At 40.8% G+C, this 15,935-nt stretch overlaps 1 protein-coding gene across 1 annotated transcript in view; it reads left to right on the forward strand.

Annotated features, from left to right (window-relative positions):
- The first annotated feature begins 2,608 nt into the window (after positions 1-2,608).
- DBX2 (developing brain homeobox 2) overlaps positions 2,609-15,935 on the forward strand; it is a 37,260-nt gene continuing 23,933 nt past the window's right edge. The window contains exon 1 of the mRNA XM_072765495.1: positions 2,609-3,090. Within this exon, the coding sequence (XP_072621596.1) occupies positions 2,697-3,090 (394 nt within the window). The 5' untranslated portion in view covers positions 2,609-2,696. The remainder of the gene's footprint in view (positions 3,091-15,935) is intronic.

Raw genomic sequence — 15,935 nt, forward strand, 5'->3', positions numbered from 1 at the left:
TCCTTGTTTCTTACCTTCCATTGAGTGGCCAGATGACACCATTTAGCCTGACAAGTAGGTTTGTGAAGAGAGTGAGAGTTGAACTTACAGGTTCTAAGGCTTTGGAATCTTCCAGCTTAGATTGTATCTCAGCCTCAGCGCTCTGATAGTTGGGTAGCTATATGAAAGTTATTTATGTTTTCTGTGCCCCATCAGTAACACCAGGCTGGTAACAGTACCGACCTTAGAAGATTAGTATGAAGTTAAACAAGTTAACATATTCAAATAGTTTAGTCTATACTTGGCCAAATGCAAATACTACGTGGACTGGCGTGGATGATGTAATTTCTCTTTGCTAATCTCAAAGGTTACTCCTTCACAACCCATCCCTAACCACTGTTCACCTTTTAAGATTCAGTTTAGGGGAATCTTACTCTGGAGGTTTTCTCACACTTTTCCTTCCAAATTACAATCCCTTCCTCAGATAATTGCTTCTTTTTCTGCCTAAGCTTTGAACTCCTACAAAGCAAGGACCAGACCTTTCTCTTCTCGCTATAGACATACTCCCAGGATCACCGCAAGTGCTCAGTAAGTATGACATGATCAGTAAAGGTGTGTTGACTAAATCAGAAAGTGAATGAATATTAGTAACACACACCAGCCTTGCAAATAACTTCCCTTCCGTTTAGCAGCAGGTAGGGAGAGTGGATTTCTAGAAAGCTTTCTATGTCATACCTAGTATAAATGAAACAAATCAACTAGGTGAATTTTTTTTTTTTTTTTTAGATTTTGTTTATCTGTGAGAGACACACACACAAAGAGGCAGAGACACAGGCGGAGGCAGAAGCAGGCTCCCTACAGGGAGCCTGATGTGGGACTCGATCCCAGGACCCTGGGATCGCGACCTGAGCCAAAGGCAGACGCTGAACCACTGAGCCACCCAGGCGCCCCTCAACTAGGTGAATTTTTAAAAGGAAATTTATCTCACTAGTCTGGCAACTCTGGGCAGCTTTTAAGTAAACTGAAGCTAGGGACCATATTATTATTCAGATAAAGAGGAAAACCATACATGCAACCCCAAACCTTTCAGACATCCTTTAAAAACCTTATTTTAAATAAATTCATCTAAATTTGCACAGGAGAGTCGCAATGGGAATTGTTAATTGACAGTGAAGTCACAGTTTTAAAACTCCATTGATACAGTTTCTAAAATGAGGAGCTTTTAAATTGCTTTGTGGTTAGAAGAACTTTTAACTACACACACACACACACACACACACACTTTTTTCGCATGTCCAGTCTCTAGCAGGCTGTTAATAAATTGGAAACTGGCCAAATTTCTAGGGGGGGGGGGAAGGGCTGGTGGTGCGGGGAAGAGCAAGTGCGATCCTAAATAATTCAGTGTTCTCCTCCTGGTTTCCGTGGAGGAGGACCCCGACCACTTTTGGCCAGGAAAACTCGGTTTCCTGGGTGGCTTTTCTTCCTGGGTTTCGGATCCAACCATTCAAGCCACTGCAACCTAGATCCCTCTGTCCAGATCAAAATTTATGAAAGCGTCTCTTCTGGAGTGATCGCTAAGTAAAATCTCATTAAAGAGTGACTGGACAAACAGTGTATGTTCTCATTCATTTGGGGAATATGAATAATAGTGAAAGGGAATATAAAGGAAGGGAGAAGAAATGTTGGGAAATATCAGGAAGGGAGACAGAACATAAAGACTCCTAACTCTGGGAAATGAACTAGGGGTGGTGGAAGGGGAGGAGGGCGGGTGTTGGAGGGGAATGGGTGACGGGCACTTGATGGGATGAGCACTGGGTGTTTTTCTGTATGTTGGTAAATTGAACACCAATAAAAATTAATTAAAAAAAAAAAAAGAGTGACTGGAAACGAATTCCTAGAGACTAGGGTTTTCTTAAAAGGTCTCCCAGAAACACTCATTTCCTTTGCCTTAACCAGGGCGCGCAGGGGAGCGTGTGTGTGTGTGTGTGTGTGTGTGTGTGTGGGTGTGTGGGTCCACCTCCTGTGCAACCCACTGCTTCCAAAACTTTTTGTCATCTGGGGGGCCACCAAGTGTCAGCAGCACTCGAGGCCTTCCTGATGCCTTTCCACACCCTGGGGGCTGCTGGCTTCCCGCGGATGACGCCCCCTGCGAGCTGAAGAAGGGCCACCAGCCCCGGAGAGCAGGGGTCTAGCAACAGGTGGCCCGCCCTCTGGGTGCGAGCGTCTCCGGGCCTCCTCGGGGCTCCATCCCCCGGGGGGCAGCGTGGGCTCCAGGGTCCCCACCCCCCCAGTCCCCGGCCCGGGTCCCCCCTCCACGCCCACCTCCTCCCCACTTCGCATCCCCTCCCTCCCTTCGCCAAAGCTCAGACTCTCGGGGGCCGCCCTTATTGTGGGCCGCGTCTGTCACTTTGTGGGACTTTGTGGGCCGGGTGACATGAATGGATGGGCTGGACACACCTTCCGGCCCTTCTAAAAAAAAAAAAAAAAAAAAAAAAGTCCGGATCTGCTTAGGGCGCGAGAGGGACTCCCCCGGGCGCCCCCAGAGCCTGCGCCGCGGGCCGGGGACGCGCACGGCTTCCCCCTCCCACACTCACTCCTCCCACCCTTTAAAAAAAAAAAAAACCCGCCCAACCCAAATAAATAATATCGTCGCGCGGCGGCCGGCGTCCTCGGGCCCGGTCCTCCTGGCGGGGCCGGCGGCGGGCGCGCAGCGCACTATGCTCCCGAGCGCCGTGGCGGCCCCCGCCGGCGCCTACTGGGACGTGGTGGCGTCCTCCGCGCTGCTCAACTTCCCCGCAGCGCCCGGCTTTGGCCACCTGGGCAAGAGTTTCCTGATCGAGAACCTGCTGCGGGCCGGGGGCGCCCCGCCGGCCGGGCCGCAGCCCCCCGCGCCCCACGGCCCCGCGTCGGCTGCGGGCGCGCAGCCCCGGCCCCTCCCGGCCAGCCCGGTCCCGCTCAAGCTGTGCCCCGCGGCGGAGCCGGGCAGCCCGGGCGGCGCCCCCTACGGCACGCGCTGGGCGTTCCAAGTGCTCGGCCCCTCGGCGGACGGCGCCAGGCTGCCGGGCCGCGCTCCGGGGGCCCGGGAGTGTAGCTTCCAGCCTCCAGCCGCAGGTGAGCAGCCGGGTACCCCCGCACCCCCGCCCCCGGCCGGTCCCGGACCCGGACCCGGACCCCTGCGCTCGGCGGTGCGCCCTGCGCGCGGGGAGCCCGGGCCTCGGCGCTCGCGCATCCGCGCTGGCCCGGGGGCGCCCCGGGGCGCCTGGAGCTTCGGCGGAGACGCCACCGCCGCCAGCTGGGACCCCCGCCCCATCCGCGTCCCCGCCGCATCCCCGCACCTGCCTCCGGGGCTCCCTTCCGCAAGTGGTGGGGCCACCCTGGCGCTCGGGCCCTTCCGGAGCCGCCCTGCCCGCACCTCCCGGGGGCAGCGGGAAGGGGCACCCCGGCCCCCGGATCCCCGGATCCCCGGATCCCCGGGCTGGCTGGGCCGGTGGCGCGGGGTTTCCCGAGCGCTGCGTCTCGGCCCGGCCGGCTGGGGTCCCCGAGGCCGCGCGCCCCCAGCTCTGCCCCGCGGGGTTCCCGCCCGGCCCGGGGCCCCGCCGTGCGCGCTTGGGCTCCCCGACCTGCGGCGACCGGGGGCCTCGGGGACGCGCGCGGAGCTCCTGCGGCGGGCGCTGCGCAAACTTGGGCATCGGGGCCCACTTCCTCTTTGTGCTGAGCCGGAACGCGAAACTGGCACCTGGAATGGGAAATTCGGCAGTACCTGGGCGGATTTGCCCAAAGAAAGACATCTGGGCTTGTTTTCAGTTTTCGCATAAAACCTAAGCGGTGTGATTGGGACGAGGATGCGGGCGGTTTAGTCCCCTTTTAGCCAGAAGCGCTTGGAGACGCAGCCGGAATGGGCAGAAAAGGAAGGAAAAGTCTCTTGGAAACTCAGAAGCAGAGATCCAGTTGGATTAAGTTTTTCTTTCTTTTCTTTTTTCTTTTCTTTTCTTTTCTTTTCTTTTCTTTTCTTTTCTTTTCTTTTCTTTTCTTTTTTCTTTTCTTTTCTTTCTTTTCTTTTCTTTCTTTTCTTTTCTTCTCTTTTCTTTTCTTTCTTTTCTTTTCTTCTCTTTTCTTCTCTTTTCTTTTCTTTTCTTCTTTTTTCTTTCTTTCTTTCTTTCTTTCTTTCTTTCTTTCTTTCTTTCTTTCTTTCTTTCTCTTTTTCCTTTTCTTTCCTTCTCTCTCTTCGTTTCTTTTCTTTTCTTTTTTTTTCTTTTCCTTTTCTTTTTTCTTTTTCTGCCTTCTTAGACGATCTTAACTCACTCATTCTTTTAATCCCGATGCGTTTGTCCAGAGTGACTAATAGACGCTTTTTCAGCAGATTCCATTGTCCCAGTAAACTGCCGGATCAAATTTATGGCTAATGGCTTTATAGAATTTAACATGTTTAGAACCTGTCCCGGTCTTTCAGTTTGCAATGGTTACTAACAGAATGGAACAAATATGATTATATGAGCACCGGTCTCATTCACGTGGAGTAAAACCTAAATTCTAGGAAGCCTTTTTTTTTTTTTTCCCCCACCTTGGGAAAAGAACAGATACAGTTAAAGGCAGGGTTTATGTTCCTTGGGAATTTGGGCCTCTCTGTTATTTCTGAAGTATTTGGAAAATTAGAAACGTATAAAGCAGATGCACCTAGACAAGAGTTAGTAAATAATGTTGTGGCATGAAAAAAAAAAACATCGTTTTCAAATAGATGGGCGATTTGCATAACTTTTAGTGGTTTGGCATTGTGTTCATAGAAGTTATTTTTCAGGATTCTTAAATTGCTCCTGATTGTGATTGGTTACTCAGCCACTGAAAGTTACTGAATTTTCACCTTTGTAGATTTTACAGATTAATTTTAAATAAACAAAATGCAAATCAAATGCTGATAGTTCAGTAACTGAAAAAGAATTTTGTATATCTCTCTCATTCAAAATATTGCAATTATTGGCTAAAGGGTCTCCTTACTACATTTTGAAAAAAATTCTAGTATATACTCATTCTTGTACACTCTAAAGTGTCAAAATGCAAACATGAGTTTTTGGAATAATTGAGAGAGTAAAAGAATTTATATTTCCCTTTGAATATTCTGATATAGTTTAAGCATGCATTTTCCTAATATTATATTTGGTCCTCATTGAAGATTTGATATTCTCCTAGGTTAATTTTCATATGAACGAATAACATTTTACTGAAAAAAAAAAAAGAAGTCCATTTAATTTTTGAATCCAGAGAAGTATCTTAAGAAAATTAAAACTCTCTATATTTTTTCCTATAAGTATGCTGCTGAAAACCAGCATTTACATTCATTTATCTCTGTAATTTGACATAGAATGTAGTTTTCTGAACATTGCCCTACTTTTATTTAAGTGACAGATTTTTGTCCTACCAAATGTTGTGGGAATTCTTCTCTACTGTGTAGAATTATGAAGTTATAATGAGTACTGACAAGGTTACTATCACCTGAAAATTAGCTGACTGATGACATAGTGATTGATGTTCTATAGAGAATATAAGGGAGATGGAAGTGCTACTGTTTTTGGAAAGATAACAGTAGGTCTTTATATTTCTCTCTGAAAGGTCAGCAAACAACCCCTTCTGATCCTTTAGACACTTACTTAGAAGTGGATCACAAATGTGATCTTTAATCATTTCACCATATTGACTACTCACTTTTTTCCAAACTTAACTGGTTGAGTGCACCAATCTGAACGTCGAGTGAGAAAACCCCAGAGTTCTTTTTTATTTAAAGGTGCATTAGTGAAATATGGGACCATTTAACTAGGGGATTTATACCACCGCATGCATTTCTGCTTCACTATCTTTGTTACCCATTTTTAATTATACCATATATTTCCTTCATTCACCAAATGCTTACTGACCATCTCCCATGTGTCAGGCTCTGTTCTAGGCCATTGGGATAGTCAGCACACAAAACGGATGACTGTGTCTTCCCCTGTGGAGCTGACATTCCGTGTTCCTACTGCTCTGTGGCTAACCAAGTACTTTCATAATCGTTAGCTGCTTTAATCTTCCTAGTAGGCCAGGGTTTTTTTTTTTTTTTTTCTATAGTGATTTACTTCACTTGCTAATTTGGTTTTGTCAGAAGTTACAGTGAAAACCTCTGTGGACTTGTGAAAGAGACAAAAATCACCCCATATCTTTGTATTCCTTATATTAGCCTTTCACTGAATATCAGAAACTGGTGATAACCAATTACACGTATCACAATAATCAATCAGTTGTGATTTTGTATCTGAGCCCAGAAGGAAAGAAATTGGTCTTCTCATTTATCTTGCTATCGGTCTGCAAGGTGGTGACAGTTAAGCAGTAACCCAGATTTACAGGTAATAAATGAGAGGGTAGCTGTCCCTGCTTCATCCCTGAAAACTCGCAAGTCTTTGAGTATTTCGAGGAGGAAAAAAACCACTCCATGGCTATAACGGTGTCAAGTGGTTTATAAAGACTGGTTTAGAAACTTTAAAAATGAAAGGGCGTTCCTCAAAGCTCAAGAGGGGCACATTTAGCACAATACGAGGTAGTAAATAGTTCACCTCCAGGGTTGAATCCTTGGATCTGTTCTAGTTTATTAAGGAAAACCAGAAGATTTTCCAATTAGATTAGAATCATCAGAGATCCTTCCCCAAAAGTTCATGAATGTCATTATTTGGTGAATATTGTGCTAGATTAAAATATCCATGTTTTTGTATATAAGAGAGAGACTTGAAGTGTAAAAAGCTGAAGATTTTAAATTTCTTTTGATTATGTCACGAGTTTTATTCAAAAATAAGTCTAAATAGCCTGGCTTCTTAATGACATTTGTTATTTTCAACATTTTAAAAAATGTTTGACGTAAAGATAATTTCCTGAATGCAATTTATTGATTATTAGATCTATTCCTTTTTTTTTTTTTTTAAAGATTTTATTATTCATGAGAGACAGAGAGAGAGACAGAGAGAGAGAGGCAGAGACACAGGCAGAGAGAGAAGCAGACTCCCTGCAGGGAGCCCCATGTGGGACTCGATCCTGGGTCTCTAGGATCACGCCCTGGGCCAAAGGGAGGTGTTCAACTGCTGAGCCACCCAGGAGTCCCAGATCTATTCCTTAAAAGGATTAGAAAGCAAATATTCCTTCTGGAATAAGTGAGTCCTTCTTCTTCTTCTTTTTTTTTTTAAATAATTTTGTCAATTAAATTGTACTATATACTACAGAAATGGAACCAGGTCCATGGCATTTTTCTGGCCCCTTGTTAGGATTGCTTCTTACCATTAATACTTAATGCGCATTCTAGTTTTCGTATCCACTTCCCAGTGCCAGTTACTATGTAGCTGTTAATCCTTGACTCTGTCTTAAACTAAACTGTACTTAGTTTGGTCTAGTCCAATTTGAAGACTTTGTGACCTAATTGATTAAGCCAGAATTTGTCACTTATTCTTGCTCTCACTGTGCTTTAGATTTGTTTTGGCAAATTAAAATCAGAGCATCTCGAATGTTAGTGATGCTGACCTGGAACCAGAATGGAGAATGGAGAATCCAGAGAAGAATAGGATAGACCCTGTTCTAGTGGTTCCTTCTGCAAGCCATCACCTCAGCCATCCTTTGGTGGAATCTGTAGATAGTGGTTAACCATATTCTTACAACATGTTTATATTTTTTTTGCATCTCCTTAACATGTCTTTAGATTTATATTAACATATTAATAACTTTATACAGTTCATGAGAATCAGCTCTGAACAAAAGGTTCTGTGTTCCCCAAGTTTATGACCTCCTTCAGATTCATGGAGAAATTCTTGCAGCGAAAAGAACCAACAGGACTAATTAGTCCCTTCCTTTCTAGTAGTGACTCAGTAAGCCACCATCCTTACAGAATAACACCTGAGTTGGAACTACAATGGGGTAGCAATTTATGTGTATTTAACTTGCCTCTGGCTTTAGCACCTATCCCACTCCCAGCCCCTAACATATGCTTCTCTACTCCACTTTAACAACAAGGAATCTCAATCTGTTAACATGTATTGAAGCTATTGAGGTTTAATAATAAAAGAGGAGTAAATCCAGCAGGCAAGTAGGAACATTTTAGAACTTTCCCCTGAACTTTATTGACTTAAGGGATTTGAGGGTTATTTTAAAAGGCACAGTGGTTTGAATGCCCAGAAAATTGCATGCACATTTATGGATAAGTAAACATAGGATTCAGAGAGTTCAGGGTTATTTGCAGAAAGCCAAAGGATGCCATGTGTTGTGGGCAGTTTGAAAGGATTGTCAATAGTGATTTTATTCACATTTATTTGCCATAAATGGGCCTCCGATATTAGAATCAAAGCTGTGAATTTTACTCCACTGTATCCCTCTTTGAGTGTGTCACCTTCTTCCCCTTTCTTATACCCACCAGAAAAAAAAAAATCTCCTTTGCCGTACAAAATCATTTTATGCTTAGGTTTGGTGCTGAACAATGATAGAAATGGCAGCAACATGAATGTAAGGGAAGCAACATAGGTGATGTGGTCATTAGATACTTTGAGATTCTTTGCCATGAAAGCTTTTACAGAAGCGAAATGCTCTTTTTAACATATTTAAACAAATATGTCCTTAGGTGTGTGTGGGGTGATGATGGAATATTTAATTTACATCTCACTCAACCTGTCTTCAGTACCCTGTTTCTGTTGTTGATATCATTTATGACTTTAGACTACGTCTTATTATATCTTTCAAGAGGACTTGATTTGTTGCTCCTAATGCAGTGTTTGTCTACTTAATCTTGGCTCTAAATAAAGTTTTTTCCTAATTACAGTGATTTTTTTTTATAGCAGAGGTACACAGTTTTTAAATCAGTTAAATCAGTATAAGTTTTCATTCAAATACACCTGGAGTCTGTCAGGAATAAAAAGGCAAATTGGAAAAAGAAACAATATGATTTTTATCTAGGAATGCTTGTTAGAATCCTTATTTAAGACTTCATTAGATCATGCTTTCCTATTTTATACTCTCTTAGTAAGAAATTGGATTTTTGCCTTAATGTATAATATGCTTACCAGACCCTTGTATATTTTATTCCAAAATATTTTATTTTACTTTCAGTAATGTTTCCACTTTTAATGAAATTTCTCTCTTTTATTCTTTTTAGCCTCCAGTCAGTACTTGATTTGGCAATGCTGAGTGATTCATCACTTTATATAAAGTTACCATAGCTGATTCCATTTTTAATAGTGTTATTCATTTTGTCAACCCGCTATTAGTTGGGACTATTTCAGGGGCACATTCTTGTGAGTTATGTGAACAGTAAACTTGAAGGCACTAAAATTCCCTCTGAAGTCAAAGATCAAAAAGCCTCTAAAGTTTTTAGACTTTTGGTTTCAGAACCAAAGCATCTGGGAAAAGGAAAGAAAAAAAAATTCACGTCTTTTTCTATATTACTGAATACTTAATTGCCTTCTTGTTTATCAGTATTCCAGAGATGAACTAGGTTTTTCACTTTTGTTTCACATTTAGGTACTTTGCCATAACAACCTTAATTTTATTAATGCAAAGTGGCTGTCAGAAATAGAATATACGATACGTACATTTTTACCAGTCCTCTTGAGAGGACACACCATTTCTTGTTCTTTAAAATGTTAAATTTCTGACAACTGTAAAAATTAAAATATGTGGAGGAGCCTGGGTGGCTCAGTCGGTTAAGTGCCTGACTCTTGATTTTGGTTCAGGTCACGATCTCAGGGTTGTGAGATCGAGCCCTGCATTGGTCTCCACGTGCAGTTTAGGATTCTCTTTCTCCCTCTCCCTCTGCCTGCCCCGCCCCCCTCTCTCTCACTACTCTCTTAAAAAAAAATATGTGAAGGAATTATTCTTTGTGAAGATCTTTGTACATTAAAAGGGAATAAAAACCATGACTGCTGGCATATTTCTTAAAGAGACTATCCCTAGGGCTGGATTGAGTTTAGGTATACTGAACCAATTCTGTAGTTATATTGGATCTGAAACCAAAAGACAGCCCTATTTAAAGCAGGAAAAGAGGCACTCCTGATTGTTTACATATTTCTATAGGTCCTTTTGCATTACAAATTGAAGAGTTGCAACAGACCTATGGCTGCATTTTTTATAGTAAATATTTGCCAACAGTTCCTATTTTTTATAGTAAATATTTGCCAACAGTTCCTCCAAAGCAAAAATGGCAAATTGGGTAAATTTAAAAATGCAGTTTTCTGAGCTGGTTTTAGCAGCATTTCTGTAATTTTAAAGCCTAGATTCAAGTCTGAGGTCTTTATATTACTGATTATATAACCATAATCCATTCATAGAAGCTCCTTGAGCCTCTCTTTCTGTTATCATTTTAAAATAAGAACAGAAATTAGAGTCAGCGTTTGACTTTCAAACATACTGCAATAGCTCACTGATAACATACAGCGAAAGATGTGAAAGACTCCTTCCTGCCATTCCACCATAAGCAAAATATTGGTAAAAGGGATATTTCTGTGTAAAAAGCCTTCTCTGAGGTTGGAAGCTTAAAGGGACAATTTATTCTCTCACAGTCTTGTGGGTTGACTGGGCTCTGCTGGATGGTTCTTCCTTGGAATCCCATTGCAGTTAGATGGCAGCCAGGGCTTGATCTTGTGAAGGCCCAACTAGGCTGGATGTCCACAAAGACTGCTCATATGGACTTTCCAAGTGTGTTGAGCTTCTAATAGCACGATGCTTGGGTTATGAAAAGGGGAGTTCTAAGAGCAAACATTCCAAGAACCAGACAGTGCCTGCAAAGGCTTCTTATGGCCTAGGGATGGAAGTTCTAGAATGTCACTTCTTCCACACTCTTTAGTCAAACAAGGCAGCAAGACTATCTCAAATACAAGGGAAGGGGAGTTGAGACCTCACCTCTCAATGAGAGGGGTGCCAAAATTTGTAGCCCATTCAAAATCTGCCACGGGGCAAAATCAGGGTAACCATTCTCAGGTACAATTCTTGCAGGTCCATCTCCTGCTGGGGTAGAACCAATGCAAGAATTAGTCACACAGAGTGGTATATAGCTCGGAGCTGCTCAAGGAGCTTCATTAATTAAAGCTTTTAGAATTTGACAGCTACAGATGCCATTCTCTCGTTACGCCATTCTCCCTGTGACATTGCCTGTATAATAAAAAAGAGCATTGGGTTTCCTCATATTTAGCTCGATTTTTCAGAGCTGCTGATGGAGATACGGTGAAGAGAGAGGCAGCAGAGGTAGTGATCATATTTGATGATTGCAGCGAACCGGGGCTCTACAGCTTGAGAAGAAGCCAGACCCTACCCACCTGCTGATGATGTGAGGCTAGAGAAGATGCTAGCACATCATCACCTATTCTTATGTTATTTCTGCAGTGGGAATCTTCCGTGTAGCTCCACCTTGCTTCACCACATCACATCCAATACTGCCAGGTGAAGTTTCCTAAAATACAGCTTTGTCATATTACCGACCTATTCAGGAAGACCTTACTTATCCCCATTTGACAATAAAATCAAATAAAAAATACTCTATTCTTCAACACCTTCATTCCATCAGCTACAGTTAACAACCCCAACTACATTCCTTAACGCTCAGTCTTTGGGCCTTGTGCCAGCAGCCGGGCTGGTCTCCTTAACCTGCCCTACATGTCACTCCTTGCCTCCTTTCCTTTTGTTCATGCCACCTTTCTTTGTTGGAATGCCTTCTTTTCTCATCCTTTGTCGTTCCAAATACCTTCCAAATTAAGGTGTGGATTAAGATGTTGTTCCTGCTTAAAGCCTTCTTTGACAAAGCCTTCTTAACAATAATCTTTTCTTTTTACTTGATTCTACGTTTCAGTGGAAGTCTTGACCATGCTGCTTCTTTTTATACGGTGTCTCACAGTTGATCTCAAATTACATAATAATGGCAGGAGTAAAGGCTAACATTTATGGAGTGCCTGTGGTGTCAGACATTGTTCTGTGTTCTTTTCAGTGGTCCCATCCCCGCTATGCATTGTAATGACCTGAGCAGCTTTTGAAACAATGCTGTGCTAAGGAGCCCACCCTTAGCCAGCGTGTCTGAACCCAGTTGGTATGTGGCCTGGGCATCTGTGTCTTTGAAAAGCACTCTAGATAATTCTAATGTGTATTCAGGGTTGAGAACCAATGGTAAGTAAGGGAAATGCACAATATGAATTTTTTTCAAATCTTATCTCTTTCTTGGGGAATGCCTCAGATTTTACAGAACAAAATTGAATTTGGAGAAGAGAAAAAAAAATTTGCATTTCATTTCTTTGATCAGCACATAGAAGTCTCTAAATTAAGGAACACTAAGTAGAAATTCCTGTCCCTTTTCAACTTTGTAATCCCAGCACACAGTACACTGTGGGGCACTTGATAGAGATGCAATAAATATTATTTGCACAGAATTAAAAGGATAGACTCAAACAAGTAGACACTACACTTGATTTATTTTCTCATGAGCTGTACCAGAACATTAAGACCTTTGTTTTTCTGTGTCTGAAATACTCGAGGAAAAAAAAAAATGTGGACTTCTGTTGTTTTCTGATGAGCAGGAAAATAAAGGATGAATTTACTCAACTTGCTTTCCCTTGTGACTGAAGGCAAATTTGCATGTAGATCACATAAATGAATTCCTTCCAGGTTGTGTGATAAAATAAATCACACCTCATTAGGTAAGTGATATTTCTTAGGTCTTAACCATGCAGGGCATCTGGTTGCCATTCTTTGGAGTCTCATTTTTGGGTCCACTCTATTCCAATTGTGTATTATTTTCAGGTCAGAAGTTTAGATTTCTATATTCCTGGTGCCCATGTACCAGGCACTTGAAGAAGGTCATTTAAAATAATTTTTTAAAAGGTTTTACTTATTCATGAGAAAGACACAGAGAGGCAGAGGAAGCAGGCTCCCTGCAGGGAGCCCAATGTGAGACTGGATTCTGGAACCCGGGGACCATGACCTGAGCCAAAGGCAGATGCTCAACCACTGATCCAACCAGATCCCCTTAACACCATTTTCTAAAAAAAAAATTATTTAATTCCCTGTTTCCTGGGGGTATCTTTTGACCCTCTGGTTGCCTTAGTAAGACATCTTGGAACCTCTTCTCGTTTCTCCTCCTCCTTAAAAGGTGCTGCTGATCAGCATAGCATTGCAGTGGACTCTTGAAATTTATTTGAAGGTTTTATTAGTGGTCTTTAGTATTCTTTCTGCGAAATGTCAACTGAAGTCAGTACCACAGTTTTGCACCAACAATAAAAAGAATGTGGTTTCACCCTTTTTAAATACCCGTTGTTCTGCTCCATCAGTGAAAGAAGAGTGAAAATAACAGAAAAGTAATTTAAAAACTACTATTGCTTAGTAAACAATAGAATTTTGAAAATAATTTTTCTGTAGTTAGGCTTGTAATCATCTTGACTTGAGATGCTTGTATCATCTAGTTATGTTTAAAAAGAAATCAGGCCAGTTCACCATTAAGTTGTCTCTAAGTTCCCACCTTAATTAAATATTCATAATGATTAATAGATATTTTGATGCTGTGGCTTCAGTTCAGTCAGAACATCTGATTAAGAAGTGAAAAGTTCATGAGGTTTTCTGTGAATAAGTGTTTACTCATTTGGATTCAGAAGGTTTAGTTCCAAGAATTTTAAGTTTGTTTGTTTGTGACTTAGAGCCCCACAAAAACTGGAATTGTTGGTGGGGTACAAAATTCAGAGTATCCCGAAATGTTGTGCTAACAGAACCTAACATTGTGCTTTAGTACTGGACATTGTGCATTTTTTTTTTTTCCATAGGAAAGGCTATTTGTTTTTCTCTTACGGAAAGCTTGAGAGATGTGTCCCTTTCCTGAGATCTTTATCTCTCCTGGCTAATAACTAAATATTATACTAAAATATTTATGTTTCTCTTTTCCTTTAAAAAATGCTGAAAAGAGTCCTCATCACATTTCAGATGCATACCCATTTGAGGCTGAATGCTAATGAATGAATGAGATAGCATGTGTAGAATTCATAGCTAGTCCAGTGCCTGGTGTATAGTAGGCACTCCTTAAATATTATTGTCATAAATATCATTCAGTAGGCCCATGATGAATTGTTCCCGATATGATTAGTGATAAAGTGACTGCATCTAGATTGCATTGACGGGTTTTGAAATGCATGTCATCTGGGATGAAATTGCCTTGTTTCCTGCTTTTTTCAGAGCATCTTCCGAGTAGTTCTTAATGGTTTACAAAAGTTTTAACACATCTGTCAACTTGCTACTTTGTTTTTTATCACAGTTGAGTTTCCTTTTCTGCTCATTGCTTTAAAAAGCATGTGGTTTGCAAAGATTTAAGAGCATGATGCATATTTTTAAACACATTTCATGGTTTTATTTATCTTGGTTTTTTTTTTTTGCATTTCATTGTTTTAAATGGTAATTTCCTCATGCCATTTGACACCCCTGCAATCACATGCTCAGCTGGATTACTATTTGACTTATGTCAAAGTAGGCGCATGTAAAAAAAAAAAATGGAGCACTTAATTGGAATTTCACAGCAATTTTCACATAAGCCAGCTTAAGCAAGGTGTATTTATGTGTGTAAATCAGGAATCTACTAATCTGTGTAGATGCATGTATATCAAAGAGATGATTTACAATGGTGAAGAAATTCTGTACACCTGCTCATGTGGCCTGCTCATGTAACATGTAGTTCCTTAACCACAAGAGTTTATTACTGTAGATAACATGCCATTTTTATTGCAGCTTTTACTCCATTAAGATAAGGTAATATATAGTAAGATAACAAACTATTCAGTGAAAACTTACTGAAAGTAAGTATTAAATTTAATACTTAGATCATATATCTCAAAACTTCGTGCATCACAAATGAATTTAAATGATCACTTGTCTCAAATGAACCTTCATTTTAAAAATATATTTTATTTTTAATTTAATACTTAGATCATATATCTCAAAACTTCGTGCATCACAAATGAATTTAAATGATCACTTGTCTCAAATGAACCTTCATTTTAAAAATATATTTTATTTTTTCTATTTTTAGGGCCATAGGGTCAGACTGAAAAACATTTTGACTAGAATAGTAAAATTTGTGATTTGTACATATATTGCATGCTTATTATAATAATATCACTATTGTACTTATTTCCTACATTTTATGTTAAGTAAAAATATGTCTTTTATGTGTGTTTTTCTAGCTATCATGATAAATATTTCATTGTATGTATGGCACAGCGTTACATTTTGGGCCAAACAGCACAATAGCCATAACTTAACTATCTATGGAGTGTTTATTATGGAGGTGAAATAAGTTAACAGAAATGCTTGAGAATGAACTAATGTGACAATTTTTATACATAAAAATAAATTTTTATTTTTCAAAGTACTTCATGTAGTCTAAAAATAATGGAAAATGTAACTCTGCCTAAATAATGCCATTTTCTTAAAAGATGTTAAATTAAAATGAATGATTTATCATTTCTTTGATGGTTTTATAGTCAATATTGGAACAACTTGTGATAGCAGTAAAATTTTTCAAAAGTTTTATTAGCTGCCTGGGTGGCTCATTCGTTGGAGTTTGCAACTCTTAATCTCAAGGTCGTGAGTTCAAGCCTCACATTGAGTGTGGAGCCTGCTTTAAAAAAATTAAAATAAAAACATAGTTTTATAGAATTTTGAACACCCAAATGAATTTCCTCTTCATACTTTTCTTAGTTGCTGTACTTTCAAAATGTCATTTTTTAAAAAGATTTTCTTTTTAAGTCCTCTTTATACTCAATGTGGAGCTCTTACAACCCCCAGATCAGGAGCCACACACTCCACTGACTGAGCCAGCTGTGCCACTCCTCAAAATATCATTAAGAGAAACACTTTATTATTTGAAAATTTGTATATTAAAAACAGAAAATTAAAATTGGCAACATTCCATTATATTACTTTTTTATGATTAATTTGCAATT

The sequence above is a fragment of the Vulpes vulpes genome, chromosome 8 (assembly GCF_048418805.1).
Source record: "Vulpes vulpes isolate BD-2025 chromosome 8, VulVul3, whole genome shotgun sequence".
In the NCBI taxonomy this organism is placed as follows: Eukaryota; Metazoa; Chordata; class Mammalia; order Carnivora; family Canidae; genus Vulpes; species Vulpes vulpes.